The sequence below is a fragment of the Lithobates pipiens genome, unplaced genomic scaffold, assembly GCF_037356315.1.
Source record: "Lithobates pipiens isolate NorthernLeopardFrog02 unplaced genomic scaffold, aLitPip1_a1.2 Scaffold_22, whole genome shotgun sequence".
Lineage (NCBI taxonomy): Eukaryota > Metazoa > Chordata > Amphibia > Anura > Ranidae > Lithobates > Lithobates pipiens.
Window position 1 is genome coordinate 278986471 of NW_027507784.1, and position 22215 is coordinate 279008685.

Here is a 22215-nt window from a genome sequence, read left to right on the forward strand (position 1 = left end):
TCAGACATTTACACCATGCTATTTGTTTTAATACTGCTGGAATCAAATTACAGCTGAGACCTGTTTCCTGGCAAAGCATGTGGATGAGAAGATTGGGCATTTAACACGTAGATTAAATCATTTAGTACATTTTTCAGACGGCGGGTGTGAGGCTGAAATGCTGTACTAAAAACAGCATTAAGAAACTGGAATGTGCTGCTTATGTGACATACAAAGGCTTACATTTCTTGTAAATCCATCCTATCATTAATCCTTTGTCCTTCATCTCACAATATCAAGCTGCAAAACATATTTTTTAAATTCTTTTGAGTTAAGGATAATTGGACAAGGACACAGTGGTTGGTACAGGCCACTTATTTTACTTAATTAATGGTTTACCCCTGAATAAATCTGTATTTATTTCAAGGATATGTATATTGCTTTATTTATGTATTCCATCTGTTGGCCAGGCATTCTGCACATCTATTTTTCTGTCAAATAACGATTTAACAAACCCAGGCTGAGAGGTTGGTGTGTGTCACAGCTCTGGCAGAGCATCGGTCTTGAAGCTGCAAGTTTAAGAACTACAGGAATATAAGCATAATGAATTCTTCTTCTGAAATGTATACATTCGTTCAAAAGTCAGTACCAACAAGGGGGTATCAGCTGTATTTCTCTCACTTATACCAATGACGGGGCATTATTCTTCCCACTGATACCAATCTATTCTTCCCACTAATGCCAATGAGGGGGCATTATTCCTCCTCCTACGGACCACAGCCGCAACTTAATTTTCTTACTCTAACTGACTCCTGAGCCTGAAAAATTCTTCACTCCCTGGTGGTGGGGCATGCTATATTCCCACTGGACACAGTCTGGCCCCCTAAAGTCTCAGTGACAGTAAACTGGCCCTTTGTTTAGAAAGTTTGGAGACTAGGAGGATCAGGTCAGTAAAAGTACTTTTCACGGTCCCCTAGGCATACACAAGCAGTTAACCCTTGCAGTGTAGATGCAGCCTCACTGTAGAGGAGAACTTTTTTGTTTTCTGGAGTTCAGCTTTAATATATGGTCTCACTTGCTGGAGCCTCAGGCTTAAATGAGGTACTCCATGATGGTGTGCTAAGCAGCTTGTGTTGTGAAAACACAACATATTCTCATATACAGAGTTTCTCTCTGCCAGTGTTGGAATACCCGGCTTTTATTTTTGAAGCAGGGGAGGCCTAATTAGATCCCCCTGAGATTATCATAAAAAGATGATGTTTTGAACAGTTCCATTTTCTTGTCAATCCTCCTTGAAATATCAGCAGAGGGGAAGAGAGATTCTATTTCTAAAAAATCAATTAAGCTACTTGTATTTCTAACAGTTTAACTCAGAATCCACTTGGGTTTCTCACAACTCTTCATATACCAGCAAACTCTGGCTAATGGGTTAGTGAAGCTAAAGTAACCTTTCCTACACAGTGTTTCTCCACAGAACAATTCAGAATCTATCTACTGTATATGAATACAGCACCCCAACCATGTTTTTTTTTGTAGATTCATACTTATCTAGGTGGATGCAGCATCAGTCCCCCACCGGCTCTAACACTGAGAATTGAGCAATGAAACACCACAAAGTGCTCGTTTCTCAGAGCTCCCTGAGCGGAGAGCTGGTGGCTGTCAGTCACCGCTCTCTGCACCCCCCCCCCCCCGCACTCACTGGAGTGTTGGGTTGTGGAGGGGATGGGAGCGGCCGGCTCAGGCTCTAAGTGGTTTGCTAAGAGTCTGAGCCGGGTGTAGGTCCAGGCATGTGGGCAGATCCCAACTTCATTTTTGTGATCTTGCTTGAGCCAGTACTGGTTCTGTGATGTCAGCTGAAAATGGGTCAGAAGAGTGCAGAAATAATTGCACTCCTATGATCCACAGGAGAAGTACAGCCAAAGGCACACAGGGTTAGAGAATTAAAGTGGCAGCAACAAGCTACGCAATTTCCACAACTGTATACTTTTTCATTTATTCTGTCGCCCAGCCACCACTAGACATTTTAGTTAAATAGCTGCAGCGAAAAGGGAATGCAGTCTCTGATGAGAGAAGTCTTAGCCCACGTACACACGGTCGGAGATTTTGGCAACCAAATCCGTCGGATTTTGCCCGTCGGATTCAGTCCGACGGATTGTGTCCGAAACTGTTGCATACACACGGTCGGGCCAAGTTGGCGAAAAATCTGATCTTTCAGAACATGATGACGTAATTTCGTTACGATGGAACTATATTCAGGCTAGTAGCCAATAGCTTTGATGTAGGAATTTGATCTGAGCATGCGTGGCACTTGGTCCGATGAAAATGCTCTACACATGATCGGATTAGGTCCGTCCGGCCCAGTTGGTCGGGAAATATTTCCAACATGTTGGAAAATTGGGTCGGACGGAGATTCGGACAGAATCAGTCCGATGCATACCACACACAGTCGGATTATCTGACGACACGGTCCGATAAGACTCATTCCGACAGATTCTCCGACCGTGTGTACAAGGGCTTAAAGTGGAACTTAATTGTATCTAAGCACCACACACCAAAAAAACAAAACGATTTAATTCATTTTTAATATGCACAGAAAACCCACCCATTTCCTTTCTTCCACATCACCTTGTCATCTTTGTTCTTCATGACCCTCACATAAAAATAATTTCTAAATGTCAATTATTTTCAAAGATAATATTTAATTTACTCCTTTGGTGGAGTTGCCCGAACGTTCCACACTCACTAACCCCTTTGTAGTAAAAATTGAACAGTAGTACTACATATTCTATATATCCTTCGTACTCATTCTTTGGAATTCTGCCGCAGGTATTTGACCCCACCCGACCCGGTGGGCCCCGGGAGTATCAATGTGTGACTCTTTGTAAGCCACACTCAGTGGAGTGCCTTTTCACCTTGGAGTATTTTCTGGTCTATTATTGTGCATGATTATCTGACAGCATTCATGAGAATTCTGGTTGGGAGGTCCAAACCGTATGCATTTAGGTAAATATGTGAGATGGCTATTGTTGCATATATCTAACTGGTCATGCACTTCTCCAATCTGATGTGCTAAATGCAATCTCTTTGCAGCAAACTTATCCTCTAAAGAGGACCCCAATGCAATGGGTCGAAATGCGCCAGCTTTTGTCATACATTAAACATGTTTGTTATGTAATGCTATGCACATTTCTGTATTTGCAATATATTGCACCTTTTTGGGTATGTTCCCATCCATGCTCTTATTTTAACCTTCATGGAAAAATTTGTACGTTAATAAACTTTTTAATAAAGAATCATCTTTTTTTTAACTACTTATTATCTATTACCTCGCTGCTAAAAAAACCCTGGGGGAATCTTCACATATTATATTATCCGCGGTGTGCAGAAACTTTGTCTCTCCCCATATCTGTGTTTCTCATGCTAACTGTGTATACTTTTTCATTTCTTCTGTCGCCCAGCCACCACTAGACCTTTTAGCTAAATAGCTGTAGAGGAAACTGAATGCAGTCTCTGATGAGAGAAGTCTTAACCACTTACAGACCGGACCATTTTGCTGGTCAAAGACCAGACCACTTTTTGCGATTCGGCACTGCGTCGCTTTAACTGACAATTGCACGGTCATGCAACGTGGCTCCCAAACAAAATTGACATTTTTTTTCCCACAAATAGAGCTTTCTTTTGGTGGTATTTGATCACCTCTGCGGTTTTTATTTTTTGTGCTATAAACAAAAATAGAGCGACAATTTTGAAAAAAAACCATTATTTTTTTACTTTTTGTTATAATAAATATCCTCCAAAAATATATATATATATATATAAAAAAAAATTTCCCTCAGTTTAGGCCAATACATATTCTTCTACATATTTTTGGTAAAAAAAATCACAATAAGCGATTATTGATTGGTTTGCGCAAATGTTATAGCGTTTACAAAATAGGGGATAGTTTTATGGCATTTTTATTAATAATTTTTTTTACTAGTAATGGCGGCGATCAGTGATTTTTATTGTGACTGTGACATTATGGCGGACACATCGGACATTTTTGACACATTTTTGGGACCAATGTCATTTATACCGCAATCACTGCTATATAAATGCAGTAATTCCTGTGTAAATGACACTGGCAGTGAAGGGGTTAACCAGTGGGTGGCAGTGTAGGGGTTAAGTGTTCCTAGGGGTGTGTTACTAACTGTTGGGGGCTGGGCTTTCATTTAGTGAACACTGATCTCTGCTCCAATCACATGGAGCAGAGATCAGCGTCACTAGTTGCTAGGCAGAATGGAGAAATGCTGTTTACAATAGCATTTCTTCATTCGGCCGCCCCGTGAGACGATCGCGGGTATGCCCGCGGGGATCGAGTCCGCGGGACCCGCGACCGGACTCACAGGGGTACCGACCAGCATGGGAGCGCGCCGCCGGAGGCGCGCTCCCGATGGCAGGGCGGCAAATATAAAGGGTCGTACAGGTACGCCCATTTGCCTGCCCGTGCCATTCTGCCGACGTACATCGGCGTGCGCTGGTCGGGAACTGGTTAAAGTGCAACTTAACTGTATTCAAGCACCACAAACCGAACGGTTTGATTCATTTTTAATATGCACAGCAAACCCACCCATCCACACGTCTCTGGGCGTTATTTTGCTGAGAAATAATGTTGAATTACAGCTGCAGCCATCTTGAGTAAGGAAGGGGACAGGGGATTCATTACTTCCTGGAACCCATCTACCCTTAACCTAGAGTAGATGCAGGCAGTAAGGCATGTTTAGCTGAGAAAGCCCCTCCTCCAGATGAAAAGACTCCTGGGATGTATGACATCATTTTGGTCTAGGCCAGAAACCAGAAAGTAACTGAATGTAAAGAAAAGTATATTTTACCAAGCAGACTAAAACAAGTAACTATAATATACCTTCCTATCTATTTCCTAAGGCTAGCAGCAAAAGAGTGGACTTCACTAACCAAATTGGCATTAGTTTCCATCTTCTAATAATATTCAATATTCTCTTCTATATTTTATATCTTTTTACAAGTGAAACAATTATATTTTTTGTATAGTACAGTATTACACTGTGACCCTCCCACAATGTGAATATAGGAAAAAGGCACACGGGATTCACACTAATTAAGAGTGCAGGACTCTGGAGTGTCAGTATTGAGCGGAGAAAACTGGGTTTTTTGGTTTTCTCTGGGTTTTGTAATCCTGGATCTGGGTCTAGAACTTGAAGGCCTCAAAATGTCTTGGGTGGAATAAGCTTTTAATCCTCTGTCCAGGTCTTACTGGAGACCTGCAGGTTGTTTGGGTGTGAAGGTGTGCACACTCGTTATAAACATCCAGATAATTGATCAAGGCCCTATCCGGAGAGAGCTGTGTGCTCCAGCCAGGAGGGAGGTGTACTCCATGTTGGAGGGATTCTACGTCCATTGGGACGAGAAAGTTGAGGTGGCTACACAAGTCTGTACACTGAGAGAGAGAGTCTGGGAGACTGAGAAAGCAAGGATAACTAGGTGAGTCAATGGGACTGTGGGAATCTGTAAGTCTTAGCAAAATGAGGGAGAGTCTGGCGTGTCAGGAAAACCCCTACTGAGAGGCCATCAGAGGGCCTGTACAGCAGGGAGCTGTTACAAAAGGCTCATTGAGTGATTCAGGGGTGATTTCAGAGAGCCAGGAGAGCTAGTGAGATCTGTGTGAAACTGAAACCCCTGCATGAGCAACTGTATTTTGTAGACCTTTCTTTTCCTTTACTTAACAAAAGTGAGCTGACAAGCCCTTAACCGATAAGTTCACCTTTGGGAACATGTCACATGTTCCACCCATTTTTAAGGCTCCCCGATCCCGCCCCCCCCCAAGACAGTAGGTTGGGTATCTTCTCGCCCCACCTTCTATCACTATTTGAAAGAACACGGTGGTGGTATGTCCATGCAGCTGCGTCATTCATTTACAGTTTAGTTCTGTGAATAAATGAACTACAAATACTATGCAGCTGTTGGCTTGTAGTTCTTGATGAACTACCAGGGCGCAGTTGAGTGCTCTAGGTAGTTCATTGATTCTTCCTATCATTGTGTAACTGTCTGCTCATACGAGGTACAAGCAGAAAGCTTATATTGAAAGTCTGCAAGAACCCTGCTTTGCACCTGGGATCTGCTGATCATGGGTGCAATGCTTTCCAGACTCCTACTTGCAACAAATACGCATTTACTATTTTTTTTAAAAGGTGAACTTATCCGCTAGATCACAAGTTCGGACCGGCATGACAAAAAATGGATTTAAGAGCATATAGGTTAGCTAAAGAGACAGTAGGGTAAACAACTTGCGTGCTTTGCGGCTCCTTTTATCTGATTGAACCATAAGACTGATCCACCCAGTAGAGTCACTGCTCACTGAGCTCTGTAAACAATGGGTATTTTTTAGCACAGCTAAACGTGACACATTACATGCAGTATCTCACGAAAGTGAGTACACCCCTCACATTTTCGGAAATCTTTTCATGTGACAAATCTGAAGAAATTACACTTTGTTACAATGTAAAGTAGTGAGTGTACAGCTTGTATACCAGTGTAAATATGCTGTCCTCTCAAAATAACTCAACATACAGCCATTAATGTTTAAACCGCTGGCAACAAAAGTGAGTACACCCGTAAGTGAAAATGTCCAAATTGGGCCCAAAGTGTCAATATTTTGTGTGGCCACCATTATTCTCCTGCACTTCCTTAACCCTCTTGGGCATGGAGTTCACCAGAGCTTCACAGGCTGCCACAGGAGTCCTCTTCCACTCCTCCATGATGACATCACAGAACTGGTGGCTGTTAGAGACCTTGCGCTCCTCCACCTTCTACTTGAGGATGCCCCACAGATGCTCAATAGGGTTTAGGTCTGGAGACATGCTTGGCTAGTCCATCACCTTTACTCTCATCTTCTTTAGCAAGGTAGTGGTCACCTTGGAGGTGTGTTTGGGGTCTTTATCATGTTGGAATACTGCCCTGTGGCCCGTCTCCAAAGGGAGGGGATCATGGTCTGCTTCAGTATGTCACAGTACATGTTGGCATTCATGGTTCTCTCAATGAACTGTAGCTCCCCAGTGCCATCAGGGCTCATGCAGCCCCAGACCATGACACTCTCACCACCATGCTCTATTGTAGGCAAGACACACTTGTCTTTGTACTCCTCACCTGGTTGCTGTCACACATGCTTGACACCATCTGAACCAAATAAGTTCATCTTGGTCTCATCAGAGTACAGGACATGGTTCCAGTAATCCATGTCCTTAGTCTGCTTGTCTTCAGCAAACTGCAGGTTTTCTTGTGCATCATCTTTAGAAGAGGTTTCCTTCTGGGACGACAGCCATGCAGACCAATGTGATGCAGCGTATGGTCTGAGCACTAACATGCTGACCCCCCACCCCTTCAACCTCTGCAGCAATGTTGGCAGCACTCATACGTCTATTTCCCAAAGACAACCTCAGTATATGACACTGAGCAAGTGCACTCAACCTCTTTGGTCGACCATGCCAAGGCCTGTTCTGAGTGGAACCTGTCCTGTTAAACCGCTGTATAGTCTTGGTCACCATGCTGCAGCTCAGTTTCAGGATCTTGGCAATCTTCTTATAGCCTAGGGCATCTTTATGTATAGCAACCATTCGTTTTTTCAGATCCTCAGAGAGTTCTTTGCCATGAGGTGCCATGTTGAAATTCCAGTGATTAGTATAAGAGTGAGAGCGATAACACCAAATTTAACACACCTGCTCCCCATTCACACCTGAGACCTTGTAACACTAATGAGTCACATGACATCGGGGAGGGACAATGGCTAATTGGGCCCAATTTGGACATTTTCACTTAGGGGTGTACTCACTTATGTTGCCAGTGGTTTAGACATTAATGGTTGTGTGTTGAGCTATTTTGAGGGGACAGCAAATTTACACTGTTATACAAGCTGTACACTCACTATTTTACATTGTAGCAAATTGCCATTTCTTCAGTGTTGTAACATTAAAAGATATAATACATTATTTACAAAAATGTGAGGGGTGTACTCACTTTTGTGAGATACTGTAGCACATAAATAGAGATGAGAGCATCACCTGCTGAAAGGACAGAATACTGCTTAATATGTAATATTTCATATTTAAATGCCTAAAAATAGAAATATATTTAAAGAAAGAAGTGAAGAAAATATATACAAAGCCATTATGCATAACAAAACCCCATTATATATTAATTATTATTCTTTAAAGCTGGTGTAATGAATTCACCTGGTTTGTAATTAGTTTTATGACGAGATGACAGTCGCCTTGAACCTTTGAAGAACTTGTTCGTGGTTCCAATTTAAACCATTTATCCAGTCCTCCAACAGGAATCTCCTTTATGGAAAAAAATATATAAGTATACATTTATGTTCTCTTAGGTAGTAAACACATCCAAGCGTTTGAAAAAGCCCCATTGTACAGCTATTGCTGCCAACCAAAGCTACAATAAATCTTTATAATCTGTAAAGCGGTAATGGTCTGTTGTAGGAAATGTTTTGAAATTCCACTCAAGCGTACACACATCAATTTCTGATATTGCAGAATGAATGAGTCATGCTACTTATATTGCAGACAGCTCTCGTTCGAGTAGTAATTAATTCTTTCCTGTTTACTTACATTAATGGCGATGTTAAGGCATCCTAAAAAGTCATCCACATTGTCCTCTGCAGAGCCAGCTGTTCCGTTTGCTCTCGCTGATTTCACTATCTGCTTGAAGTACCTGTGTAAAGATCTCAATAGGGTAAGCTGTTGCTCTAATCACTTTATTACAGAGTAGATGAGGCACATATTAAATATAAACCTCTACATTTCAAGTCAATGGCTTTACTAAATAGGCAGTGTGAGGGTTCAGCCCAATGGTACCACTTTACACAAACTTCAGTCAAGTCACAGAACTACGTTTCAGTGCTTTCTTTACCCACCTTGGGCTGCACTGACTCTCTACCTAGAACATTGCTCCTGCAGCAATTATATCTCTCAAGTGTTGACCTGGGCAGCCGATGACACACTTTGAGTGTGTATGCACACTGCTTCAATGCCTTAAGGCTGTCACCTGGGTAGGCTCTGAGCTCCAGAACTCATACCAAGATTTACCAATACTTGAGAAAAATGAAGGGCCAGTTCACTCCTAATGAGGCACGCTGAAGCCCAACAACAAGCATGGGTGGGAACCCAGGGTGACACAAAATTCTTCTAAAACTGTAACACAGTATTGTCACAAAGGAAACCATACATGTATATCAATCCTATGTGATAAAATAGACCAAAAACACAACTTGGCTTACAGAAAACAGTTTTTAATTGTCTGAAATATTTCAAAATGTGCTTGGTGAACCTTGCCTTGTGGGAAATGGAATAGATTTGTATCCCTTCCTGTGTTAATGTTTATCTGCCTCGATGACCCCTTTTATTTTTTATGCATACAGTTAGACAGAGCATGCGGGTGGAGAAGTGCCCTCAGATCATCCAAAGCAGCTGCAGGGCTAGTCCTTTGTCATGTTTTCCCAGTACTTGGTCATGTAACATCACATCTCCCATCTCAATTGGTGTGCTCTGCTTCAACTGCAAGAGTCCCCCTCTTCCTTTTGCTCTGTTCCTCGTTTGTTACCTCTGAGTTATATGCTAGCTTGCTTCCCTGTATCCATAGCCACTGGGATAGACTCCTTTGCTGCAGTTCTTTGGATATGTATGGGCGAATACGGCCCCCCACATTTTGGTGGAATATTTGGATGACTGGTAAGCCCTCTCCTTCTTCATTATTTTGTTACTATTTTGAATTTATTTCTAGATTTTCTGACACCAAACTCCTGACAAAGGTAAATGTGTTTTACGAAATGCGTAGAGATATGGTGTTTTTCAGTTTTTGGATGTGTACATTCTAATCACAATTACCACTCACTGTGCTGAGATGGACCTGTCAGAGCCCCGTTCACCTCTATAGGGAGATCGGATGAAAACAGTCCGCCTTTCCATTTTCATCCGATCCCATCCAATCCGATCATCTCTGAATTTCATGGACAGGATCAGATTGGATAGCAGCCACTTCATAGGAGTGAATGGAGTGTCTGATCAGGTCTGCCTCAAAAACTGACAGACGGACCTGATCAGAAAGCCCGTGTGAAAGGGTCCTAACTTTGGATAATCAGCAGGCTCAAAGAGCCCTTAGCCTTAGAAGGAATTGGCAAAATTATCTCAATCTAAATAATATATACAGGATCCAAGGGAAGGAGAGCTTGAGACTGAGCGATAGAAAAAGATCCAGGAAGAAAGGAGGAAAAGGAGGGGAGGAAGAAGGAGAAACATATGAATTATTTTAAGTTTACAAACACTTTTTAATAGAAGCTATTTTTGACGTTTGGAAATGTAGCCACTACGGTTCACCTCTACTCAATGCCTACTTACAATGCAGGGCAACTCTAAGTAGGCTGCTGAAACTCTGCACAGCTTTATGTAATATGGTGGGACAAGCCACATTAATAAGTTTTTCAAAAAGTCATAATTTGCTAATTGCGGACACCTAGGTTTTACAGCCACCCAGGATGTCCGGCGCTAATACTCTGAAAAAGGAAAGGCTGTGACCAGCTCCAGGAGGTGCCTAGGTAAAATATAGGGAAAGTGCAATTTTTTATAATCTCCATATGTATAAGACCTTACCCTTTCCATACGAACATTGTTTTACTTGTAGTTCTCCTTTAAGATGGCTTACTTTTGAGCTTAAAGATGCGCATGACTTATATTTCTGGTGAGCTTGTGGGATCCTTACAACTGCTGCGTTCCAGAGATGTGACCTCTTTCTGCTACATTCTAAAGTCTTGTCACTGGTGACAAGAACGTCTGCTTTGACTCTGCATCCTATTTGTTTAATGATTAGGTTCTGTTTGTCCTTAAATTCCAGAGTTATTCAGGAAACCATTGCTAGGCCATTATGGTTTTCAAATCTAATTTAAATATAATCCAGCAGAGAAAACAGTCAGGTTATCTGTGTACCAGATATTAATGCAGTGGGTAGTATTTTGTTCATTTCAGTCTTGATTACTGCTAAACAAACAATTGGTATTTTTTAGCATCTACTGTAGCTCTCGATAAATGCATATGGGCAGTATTAAAGGGTTAATTCATCCACAAATGGAATTACAGATTTGTATGTGGTTATGTTTGCCTAATTCATTTTCATAGTGTAGTTTTTTTTACACACAGTTTATCAATCCTAAATGTGGATGTGCAATAGTTTTATTTTTAGACTTTTTTTATTTATTTCTGGTGATCCGGCTATTTAAAAAAAAAAAAAAGCTGTGGTTGCTGTAACTGCTTAAAAAGTATTAGCCGAAGCTTGGCTTTAATTTGTTAGGCCATCTAAATGTGCTAGTGCATCTAATGATACCCTCTCCTCAGATTGACAATGCTGCTGTCCAAGGGTATCTCTGTTGCAGGAAGTTGTTTTACAGGCTAGATTACTAAGTGAAAAGGAAAGAAAGCCTAAAAAAGAAAAATCCAGCCATCAAATGTAATGATTGGTAGCTTGCATTAAAACATGCAGAGGGCTATATGAAGATTGCCCTGTGAGGTCATGGCTAGGAGGAGTGACAGTCGTAATGTGGTTGCATCATACCCATCCAGCCAACTTTTGAAGAGCAATTCAATTTACATTACTGGAGAATATGGGATTTACTATAACCGGAGCATGCAAAATCTGGTGCAGCTCTGCACAGAAACTAGTCAGCTTCCAGGTTTTTGTCAAAACTTATTTGAACAAGCTGAAGTTTGAAGCTGATAAGCTACCATTCACAGCTGCACCAGATTCTGAGTGCTTCAGTTTTAGTAAATCCCCCCTATGTTTTGTCCAGAAGTGTGACTTTGGTGCAGTGTGTTAGGCCTCTTTCACACGGGTGACTGTTTTGCGCTGTTAAAAGCATGTTTTGTAATTTTGAAATTCCAAGACTCCAGGCACAGCGATCACTTGCAGTTGTACATTGCGATTAACAGCGATTACGTGCGTTATCATGCAGCTGCGTTTAGCTGCGGTGGAACATTCTTGCCATTTCTGATGAGCTTCCTGTTTTTTTTTTCCTTGTTGCCGCTGCTATCCGCAGGTGAAATAGTACACTGCGATTATCTGCGGTTAGGTACAGATAGCTGAGCTAAATCGGCCCTGGACGCAGTCAACTAAACCATTGCTAAACGCAGTGTGTGAATGGGGCCATAGAAAAAGCATTGTCTGCATTTAGGTGCGGTAGATAACTTAATCTATCCACAGCTAAAAGCTGAATTCTACCCGCCCGTGTGAAAGGGGCCTTACTCTGTTGCTTCCTGTGCTTCTGTAGCATCACTAACAATATTCTTAACACGTAAAGCACTGCTTTTTTTTTAACATTTTCCAATAAGTCCTTTCTTCAAGAAGTTGATCAAGTGATCATTCAAATTCGCATGATGCTGCCCTCTCATAACAGCAGTGAGAACAGGCCCTTAAGGCCCCATACACAGGACACGAAAATTGGATGGAAAAACTTGTACGATGAGCTGTCTGCCGATTTTCGGGTCGTTAGTACGGTGCTTTCGATAGCTGATTTTGCTTTTTCATCAGACAAATGCTGGATGTGCAGACTATAAATTTTTTGTCAGATGTGAACTCAACGTCTGATTTTCGTTTCATTAGCACGGTTTTTGTATGAAAAAAACCTTTAGAGCAAGACTATGCATGCTCAGAAACCAAAGAATACATAAAAAACTATTGAACACATTACGTCACTTTTGACGTTGTATTTTGTCATACAAAAATTTTCGTATTTTGAATAACCTCTTCACTTTTGACTTGAGACCAGCATGCCACAAAAAACGTTTGTTCGGTCGTCCGAAAATCTAAGCGTGTGTACAAAAAGGAGTTCTACTCTATCCAAAACAAAAAGAAATGTTTTAAATAAACCACTCAACTCCAAATGAGCCTTTCAAGGCATAGGTACACTTTGTTAACCTCCGTATCCTTACAGTATCAAATTTATTGTATCAAATTCCGATAGCATGTACCTAATCTCTATGGGGTTTATTTAATAAAGGCAAATCCACTCTGCACCACAAGTGCACTGCAAGTGCACTTGGAAGTGCAGTCGCTGTAGATCTGAGGGGAAGATCTGAAATGAAGGGAAGCTCTGCTGATTTTATCATCCAATCATGTGCAAGCTAAAATGCTGCTTTTTATTTTTTTCCTTGCATGTCCCCCTCAAATCTACATCAACTGCACTTCCAAGTGCACTTGCAGTGCACTTCTAGTGCAAAGTAGATTTGACTTTGGGTACCGTCAGGAAACCTACAGAACAATGGATAACCTAATTAAAAGCTGCATTATGACACATCTAACATTTACTTTTAGCAGCTTCTTCAAAAAGAGAGAAAAGACATCTTCAATGTTATAGAAAACCATTTGATCTATTTTTTCCCTCAAAGAATGTGTTTTTCAGTCTGACCTGAAGGATTTGAAATGACAAGTCACATACGGGTCTAAAATGAACAGGCTGCAAAATGACTAGGTTAGGCTGAAACTGTAATATTTCCTTTAATTGCCTTTCCACTAATTGCTAGAGCTACACTGAACACCGTGCTGACATCTTCTGTGAAATCTTATACATAAAAAGAAAGTGGGGACATTTAATAAAACACATAATTTGCAATATCTCCCATTAGCGTGGTATAAGTGGATTTGTATAGGGGACATTTTCCAGAGATTAAATAGTGTCACTAAATACAACCAAACATTTCATACTTAAACATCTCTTCATCTTTATTTAGACTGAAGACAAGAATATAAACAGTAGTTTGTGGTAGCAATTTTTATTACACTTAGACCCCATTCACACCTGAGTAGGGATGAGCTTCGTGTTCGAGTCGAACATACGTTCGACTCGAACATCGGCTGTTCGTCCGTTCGGCGAAGTCCGAACATTTTGGTCCGTTTGCGCCAAATTCGTGTGGCGCTCACGGCCCACAATGCACTGCGATGGCGCAGTGCATTGCTGGCTCATGATTGGCCAAGCATGCACTGTGACCCCGCATGCTTGGCCAATCGCAGCGCCAGCAGCGAGGAGAGCCATGATTGGCCACAGGCAGGATGCCTGTGGCCAATCATAGTTCAGGCTGTGTAGTGCACGCCCCACACTATATAAGGCAGCCAGCGCGGCGGCCTTGTGTAGTGTGTTGGCGTCTGAAGCAGTGGGTGTTCTGTGTACCTTCAACACAGTACACACCGATCGTTTTCGGCCGATTTTCGATCTTGCTGTTGTGTAGTGGTTGTTGTCTGCGTGCCCTGACCGCAGTATACACCGCTATATTCACCTCACCTATATAGCTAGTGATCTATCTTTTATAATAGAGCTTGCAGTCAGTAGTGTTAGGAGCTAGTGCGTGCTGTCTGCGTGCTCTGTACCCAGTACATACCGCTATATCCACCTACATAGCTGTTCTCTATTTGAGCCCATTTGCCATCTGCAGGAGTTATTGGAAGTTGTGTGTGCCTCCAGCACAGCACAGTATACATCTGTATATACCCCTTTATCTCTGGTGTTCTATAATAAAGGCATCTGCAGGAGTTAGTGGGTGTTCTGTGTACCTTCAACACAGTACACACCGATCATTTTCGGACGATTTTCGATCTTGCTGTTGTGTAGTGGTTGTTGTCTGCGTGCCCTGACCGCAGTATACACCGCTATATTCACCTCACCTATATAGCTAGTGATCTATCTTTTATAATAGAGCTTGCAGTCAGTAGTGTTAGGAGCTAGTGCGTGCTGTCTGCGTGCTCTGTACCCAGTACATACCGCTATATCCACCTACATAGCTCTTTTCTATTTGAGACCACTTGCCATCTGCAGGAGTTATTGGAAGTTGTGTGTGCCTCCAGCACAGCACAGTATACATCTGTATATACCCATTTATCTCTGGTGTTCTATAATAAAGGCATCTGCAGGAGTTAGTGGGTGATGTGTGCCTCTAGCACAATATACACTACCCAACTGCTTTTTTACCCAACTCCCTTCAGGCCATTACCATGTCTGGAAGGCCAGCAAGGAGAGGCAAACAGGCGCTAGCCGATAAAAGAGGGCAAGCAGGCTCTGTGTCTAGAGACAACAGTGCTGGTCGTGGACGCGGTGCATTGTCATCAGCACGTGGCCATGGGATACGCTTGTCCTTCTTTTCGGCAGCTGGACATGTTGAGCCGCAACATGCCAACGACTTGGTAGAGTGGATGACCAAGCCCTCTTCATCCTCCTCATCCTCTCTCACCCAGTCTCAAGGTACTAGCAAAGCAGCTGCTAGCGCATCGTCTTCCCTCCTCTCAATGTCATCATCAGTGACTCCTTCCCTAGACCCACCACGTCCTCCTGAGGAGTCTCCTGAACTCTTTGAGCACAGTGTTGGGTACATGCTCCAGGAGGATGCCCAGTGTTTTGTGGGCTCTGATGATGACACTCAGCTAGAGGAAGGCAGTAGCGTGAGCGCAGAGAGAGGGGATGCTCAAGAAGGACAGCAATCTGGCAGTCATGTTCCACAAGCTGCAGCATACTGCCAGGTTTGCTACAGCGATGAAGAGGGAGGGGATGATGAGGGCACTGACTCCACATGGGTGCCTGGAAGGAGAGAGGAGGAGGAGGAGGAGGCACATGTCCAACGAGGCAGGATGCCCTCCGGGGGCCAGCTTAGAGGCAGCACACCGGCTGAATCACACCGCAAAGCTCCGCCTGTGCAGGGCGCTGCCTCTGCGCGTTATTCTAAAAGTTCTTTGGTGTGGGCCTTTTTTGAGACGAGTGCATCAGATCGCACCGCTGCTATTTGCAACATATGTCTCAAGCGTATCTCACGTGGCCAAAACATCAGCCGCTTGGGCACCACATGCTTGACCAGACATATGTTGACCTGCCATGCAGCTCGTTGGCAAGCGTACCTCAAAGACCCACACCAAAGAACAAAGCGGACCTCTCCTTGCTCCTCATAAGCTGGCATCTCCAACCCCACTAGACCTTCAGTCCTCTCTGAAACCTGCTCTGAGAGGAATGAAGGTGTAGAATTAGGTGTGTCACAGCCAAGTGCTTCCGGGAACTCTGCTAGCGGTACACCCACGTCCGATTATAGCAGGCAAATGTCCCTGCCCCAGCTGCTGGACCGGCGAAAGAAGTTCACTCCCAGCCATCCACATGCCCAGCGGTTGAATGCTAGCTTGGCTAAATTGCTAGCACTTCAACTGCTGCCTTTTCAGTTGGTAGACTCGGCCCCCTTCCGTGAGTTTGTACAATGTGCGGTTCCTCAGTGGCAGGTCCCCAAACGCCACTTTTTCTCACGGAAGGCGATTCCGGCTCTCTACCGGCATGTGGAAGGCAATGTCCTTGCCTCGCTGAACAGGGCGGTCAGCGGTAAGGTGCATATTACCGCTGACTCATGGTCCAGCAGGCATGGACAGGGACGTTACCTGTCTTTCACGGCCCATTGGGTCACTCTTCTGGCAGCTGGGAAGGATGCAGGACAAGGTGCAGTAGTGTTGGAGGTTGTTCCGCCACCACGCCTCCAAAATGCTACTATTGGTTGTGACACACCTCTCTCCTCCACCCCCTCCTCTTCTTCTTCCTCCATGGCCTCTTCCAGTGCTCTGTCCTCAGAACCAGCGGTGCTTCGTAGGCGTTCCAGGGGCTACGCAAGTACGCAGGCAAAACGATGCCATGCTGTGCTTGCACTGGTTTGTTTGGGGGACAGGAGCCACACTGGGGCGGATGTTTTGTCAGCTCTGCAGGGGCAGGCCGAGAGGTGGTTGACGCCATGCCAGCTTAAGCCAGGAATGGTGGTTTGTGACAATGGCACCAACCTCCTCTCCGCCCTCCGACAGGGACAACTGACCCATGTGCCCTGTGTAGCTCACGTCCTTAACCTGGTGGTGCAGCGGTTCTTGGGCAGGTACCCCGGCTTACAGGATGTCCTGAAGCAGGCCAGGAAAGTCTGTGTGCATTTCCGCCGATCATTTAATGCCTGTGCTCGGCTGGCTGAGCTCCAAAAGGAGTTGAACCTGCCCAAGAACCGCCTTATATGTGACATGCCCACCAGATGGAACTCAACGTTGGCCATGCTGCAGCGGCTGCACACGCAGCAGAGGGCCATCAATGAGTACCTGTGCGACTACGGCACCAGGACAGGGTCAGGGGAGCTCGGTTTTTTCTCACCACGCCAGTGGGGCATGATCAGGGATGCATGCACTGTCCTGTCACCGTTTGAGGAGGCCACAAGGATGGTGAGCAGTGACAGTGCATGCATCAGTGACACTGTACCTCTTGTCCACCTCTTGGAGCATACGCTGCGTGGAATAATGGACAGGGCACTTGAGGCAGAACAGAGGCAGGAAGAGGAGGCCTTCCTTGCCTCTCAAGGCCCCCTTTATCCAGACAGTGTTCCTGCTGTGCCACCCATCACACAGGAAGAGGATGAGGAGGAGGAAGAGGAGGAGGAGGATGATTGTGTCAGCATGGAGGTGGAGGCTGGCACTCAGCATCAGCAGCAGCAGCAGCAGTCTTGTAGGGATGATTTACAGTCCCAAGAAACACGTGGACTTGTACGTGGCTGGGAGGAGGTAGCTGCGGATCATGTTGTCCTTAGTGACCCAGAGGACTCCGGACCGAATGCCTCAGCTAACCTACGCTGCATGGCCTCCCTGATCCTGCAAAGCCTGCGGAAGGATCCTCGTATTCTTCGGATCAAGGAGAGGGACCATTACTGGCTGGCCACTCTCCTTGATCCACGGTACAAGGGTAAGGTTGCCGACCTTATCTTGCCATCGCAGAGGGAGCAGAGGATGAGACATCTCCGGGAGGCCTTGCAGAAAGGTCTGTGCAACGCGTTCCCAGATACTGGGAGGTTACAAACTCCTGGTCCTGGACAACGTGTTGCTGAGGCATCGTCAGAAGGAGCGGTGGAGAAGGTGGCCGTCTGACTGATGCTTTCAGACAATTTTTTAGTCCGCAGCCCCAAGGTACAGTGGTTTGAAAAAGTGTTTGCCCCCTTCCTCATTTCCTGTTCCTTTGCATGTTTGTCACACTTAAGTGTTTCGGAACATCAAACCAATTTAAACAATAGTCAAGGACAACACAAGTAAACACAAAATGCAATTTGTAAATGAAGGTGTTTATTATTAAAGGTGAAAAAAAATCCAAACCATCATGGCCCTGTGTGAAAAAGTGATTGCCCCCTAAACCTAATAACTGGTTGGGCCACCCTTAGCAGCAACAACTGCAACCAAGCGTTTGCGATAACGTGCAATGAGGCTTTTACAGCGTCCTGGAGGAATTTTGGCCCACTCATCTTTGCAGAATTGTCCTAATTCAGTTACATTAGAGGGTTTTCGAGCATGAACGGCCTTTTTAAGGTCATACCACAACATCTCAATAGGATTCAGGTCAGGACTTTGGCTAGGCCACGCCAAAGTCTTCATTTTGTTTTTCTTCAGCCATTCGGTGGTGGACTTGCTGGTGTGTTTAGGATCATTGTCCTGCTGCAGAACCCAAGTTCGTTTCAGCTTGAGTACACGAACAGATGGTCGGACATTCTCCTTCAGGATCTCTTGGTAGACAGCAGAATTCATAGTTCCTTTTATCACGGCAAGTCTTCCAGGTCCTGAAGCAGCAAAACAGCCCCAGACCATCACACTACCACCACCATATTTTACTGTTGGTATAATGTTCTTTTTATGAAATGCAGTGTTCCTTCTACGCCAGATATACTTGGACACACACCTTCCAAAGAGTTCCACTTTTGTCTCATCGGTCCACAGAATGTTGTCCCAAAAGTCTTGGGGATCATCAAGATGTGTTGTGGAGAAATTGAGACGAGCTTGGATGTTCTTTTTGCTCAGCAGTGGTTTTCTCCTTGGAACTCTGCCATGCAGGCCATTTTTGCCCAGTCTTTTCCTGATGGTGGAGGCATGAACGCTGACCTTAACTGAGGCAAGTGAGGCCTGCAGTTCCTTGGACGTTGTTGTGGGGTCTTTTGTGACCTCTTGGATGAGTCGTCGCTGCGCTCTTGGGGTAATTTTGGGCGGCCGGCCACTCCTGGGAAGGTTCACCACTGTTCCATGTCTTCGCCATTTGTGGATAATGGCTCTCACTGTGGTTCGCTGGATTCCCAAAGCTTTGGAAATGGCTTTATAACCCTTTCCAGACTGATAGATCTCAATTACTTTCTTTCTCAATTGTTCCTGAATTTCTTTGGGTCTCGGCATGATGTGTAGCTTTTAAGGATCTTCTGGTGGACCTTACTGTGTCAAGCAGCTCCTATTTAAGTGATGCCTTGATTGTGAACAGGTGTGGCAATAATCAGGCCTGGGTGTGGCTAGAGAAATTGAACTCAGGTGTGGACAACCACAGTTATAGTATGTTTTAACAAGGGGGGCAATCACTTTTTCACACAGGGCCATGATGGTTTGGATTTTTTTCACCTTTAATAATAAACACCTTCATTTACAAATTGCATTTTGTGTTTACTTGTGTTGTCCTTGACTATTGTTTAAATTGGTTTGATGTTCCGAAACACTTAAGTGTGACAAACATGCAAAGGAACAGGAAATGAGGAAGGGGGCAAACACTTTTTCACACCACTGTATGATCGGTTCCAGCACCCATCGCCAGCGTCTGATTTACATGGTGCAGGAATACCTAGGGGCAAGGTCAGACTTGGACACCTTTCCCATCGAAAATAATCTGGCTGACTGGGTCTTGAGGATGGATCACTGGCCAGAGCTTGCACAGTATGCAATTGAGCTACTGGCCTGTCCTGCATCCAGCGTTCTTTCGGAACGCACCTTCAGTGCTGCTGGTGGCTTTGTTACCGATCACAGGGTGCGCCTGTCCACCGAATCAGTTGATCGACTGACCTTCATCAAGATGAATCAGTCTTGGATCACCCACAGCTACCAAGCACCTGAAGCTGATGTAACAGAATAATTTTTTTTGAAATATCACATCCCTTCAAGAATGCCTATGCTGATGCTGAGTGACTGTCCTGTTATGTTGATTGTCTATCCTCTTCCTCCTCCGCTGATATGTTGGAAGAACATTTCTGGTTCTGGTTGATGCCATCAGCACAATTTTTCTGCCCCTGTTTAACAGGGGCGTTTAAGTACAATTTTTGATGCAATGCTTTGCAGCAGGGCTAATTCCTGCAATCAAACAAGAGTATATGGGAGAGGTTGCAGTGTGGTGGCACCAGCACCAGTGCCTAAGGCCCAATTTTTCTGCCCCTGTTTAACAGGGGCGTTTAATTACAATTTTTGATGCAATGCTTTGCAGCAGGGCTAATTCCTGCAATAAAACTAGAGTATATGGAAGAGGTTGCAGTGTGGTGGCACCAGTGCCTAAGGCCCAATTTTTCTGCCCCTGTTTAACAGGGGCGTTTAAGTACAATTTTTGATGCAATGCTTTGCAGCAGGGCTAATTCCTGCAATAAAACTAGAGTATATGGAAGAGGTTGCAGTGTGGTGGCACCAGCACCAGTGCCTAAGGCCCAATTTTTCTGCCCCTGTTTAACAGGGGCGTTTCATTAAAATTTTTGATGCAATGCTTTGCAGCAGGGCTAATTCCTGCAATAAAACTAGAGTATATGGAAGAGGTTGCAGTGTGGTGGCACCAGCACCAGTGCCTAAGGCCCAATTTTTCTGCCCCTGTTTAACAGGGGCATTTAATTACAATTTTTGATGCAATGCTTTGCAGCAGGGCTAATTCCTGCAATAAAACTAGAGTATATGGCAGAGGTTGCAGTGTGGTGGCACCAGCACCAGTGCCTAAGGCCCAATTTTTCTGCCCCTGTTTAACAGGGGCGTTTAAGTACAATTTTTGATGCAATGCTTTGCAGCAGGGCTAATTCCTGCAATAAAACTAGAGTATATGGGAGAGGTTGCAGTGTGGTGGCACCAGCAGCAGTGCCTAAGGCCCAATTTTTCTGCCCCTGTTTAACAGGGACATGTAATTACAATTCTTGATATAATATTTCACAGGAGGGCCCCTTCCTGTGCCCACCCAGAGTAACGGTGAGGACTTATAGTGTTGTGGCACCAGCACCACAACCAACAAAGGTCAATTTTTCTACCACTGTTCAACAATGGCATGTAATTACAATTCTTGATATAATCGTTCACAGCACGGCGCTCCAGCGCCCACCAAGAGTCACTTTGAGGGCTTACAATGTTGTGGCAAAACCAACACCTTGTTCCGCCATTTCTGCAGAGCATATAGGGCAGGCCCCTACTTTCAAACATCCAATTTACAAACATCTCCTACTTGCAAACGGAAGGAGACAACAGCAAGTGAGATGAAAAAAGATGGACAACAAAACAAATTATACAGGGGTGATAACCCTTCCCTATGTTTTCCAAAAAGCTTAAAAATCGTTTTTTTGACTGGAGCTACACTTTAAAAATGTACCAGTTGAAAATTACAAACAGATTCAACTTAACACAACAAACCTACACAGTCCCTGTCTTGTTTGCACCGCCTGTATACTGCTGTTCTGAGTATATAGGGCCTGGGGGCCACACGCATTTCCTTTTTTTAATATGGGTACAGGGTTCCCCTTAATATGCGTACAAGACCCAAATAGGCTGGTAATGGGCAGGGAGGGCTACCCATGCCATTTTTCTCAATGATTTTCAACCATATTGCAGGAACCAGATATAACATTAAAACCGCAAGCAGTTTTAAATGGTGTTATTTCCGTTTAATGTAATTTTGTGCAGGGACTGTTCTAAACACGGGAAACACGTGGCACTTCACAGGCATACTACAGACACCCCCCAGGCACCATATTTAAATGAATATTTCACTTTTTTTTTCACTTTAATCGTCATTAAAATCAGTGCTCCCGCCAAAACGGCCATTTTTAAAAACATTTTAGGCATTGACCCATGTCCCCTGGGGCAGGAGCCAGGTCCCCAAACCCTTTTTAGGACAGTATCTTGCATATTAGCCGTTATAATTAGCACTTTTAATTTCGAATGTTCGAGTCCCATAGACTTCAATGGGGTTCTAAAGTTCGTTCGAATTTGGGGTCCGTTCGAAAGTTCTGGTGCGAACCAAACCGGGGGGTGTTCGGCTCATCCCTACACCTGAGCATTTTGTAGCTTGAAGCCTGAAGCTACAAAACGCTAGAGGGGAAAAAATCTATTATTCTCAATGGAGATGGTTCACATCTCCACTCCATGTCGCCT

The 22215-nt window shown here is 44.2% G+C and overlaps 1 protein-coding gene across 1 annotated transcript in view; it reads right to left on the reverse strand.

Moving 5' to 3' along the window:
• The window catches only part of BAIAP3 (BAI1 associated protein 3), a 554780-nt gene that overhangs the window by 152029 nt on the left and 380536 nt on the right, over positions 1 to 22215 (reverse strand). Inside the window, exons 11-12 of the mRNA XM_077449095.1 lie at positions 8613 to 8715; positions 8223 to 8330 (exon numbers count right to left, since the gene is read on the reverse strand). Of these exons, the coding sequence (XP_077305221.1) occupies positions 8223 to 8330; positions 8613 to 8715 (211 nt within the window). The remainder of the gene's footprint in view (positions 1 to 8222; positions 8331 to 8612; positions 8716 to 22215) is intronic.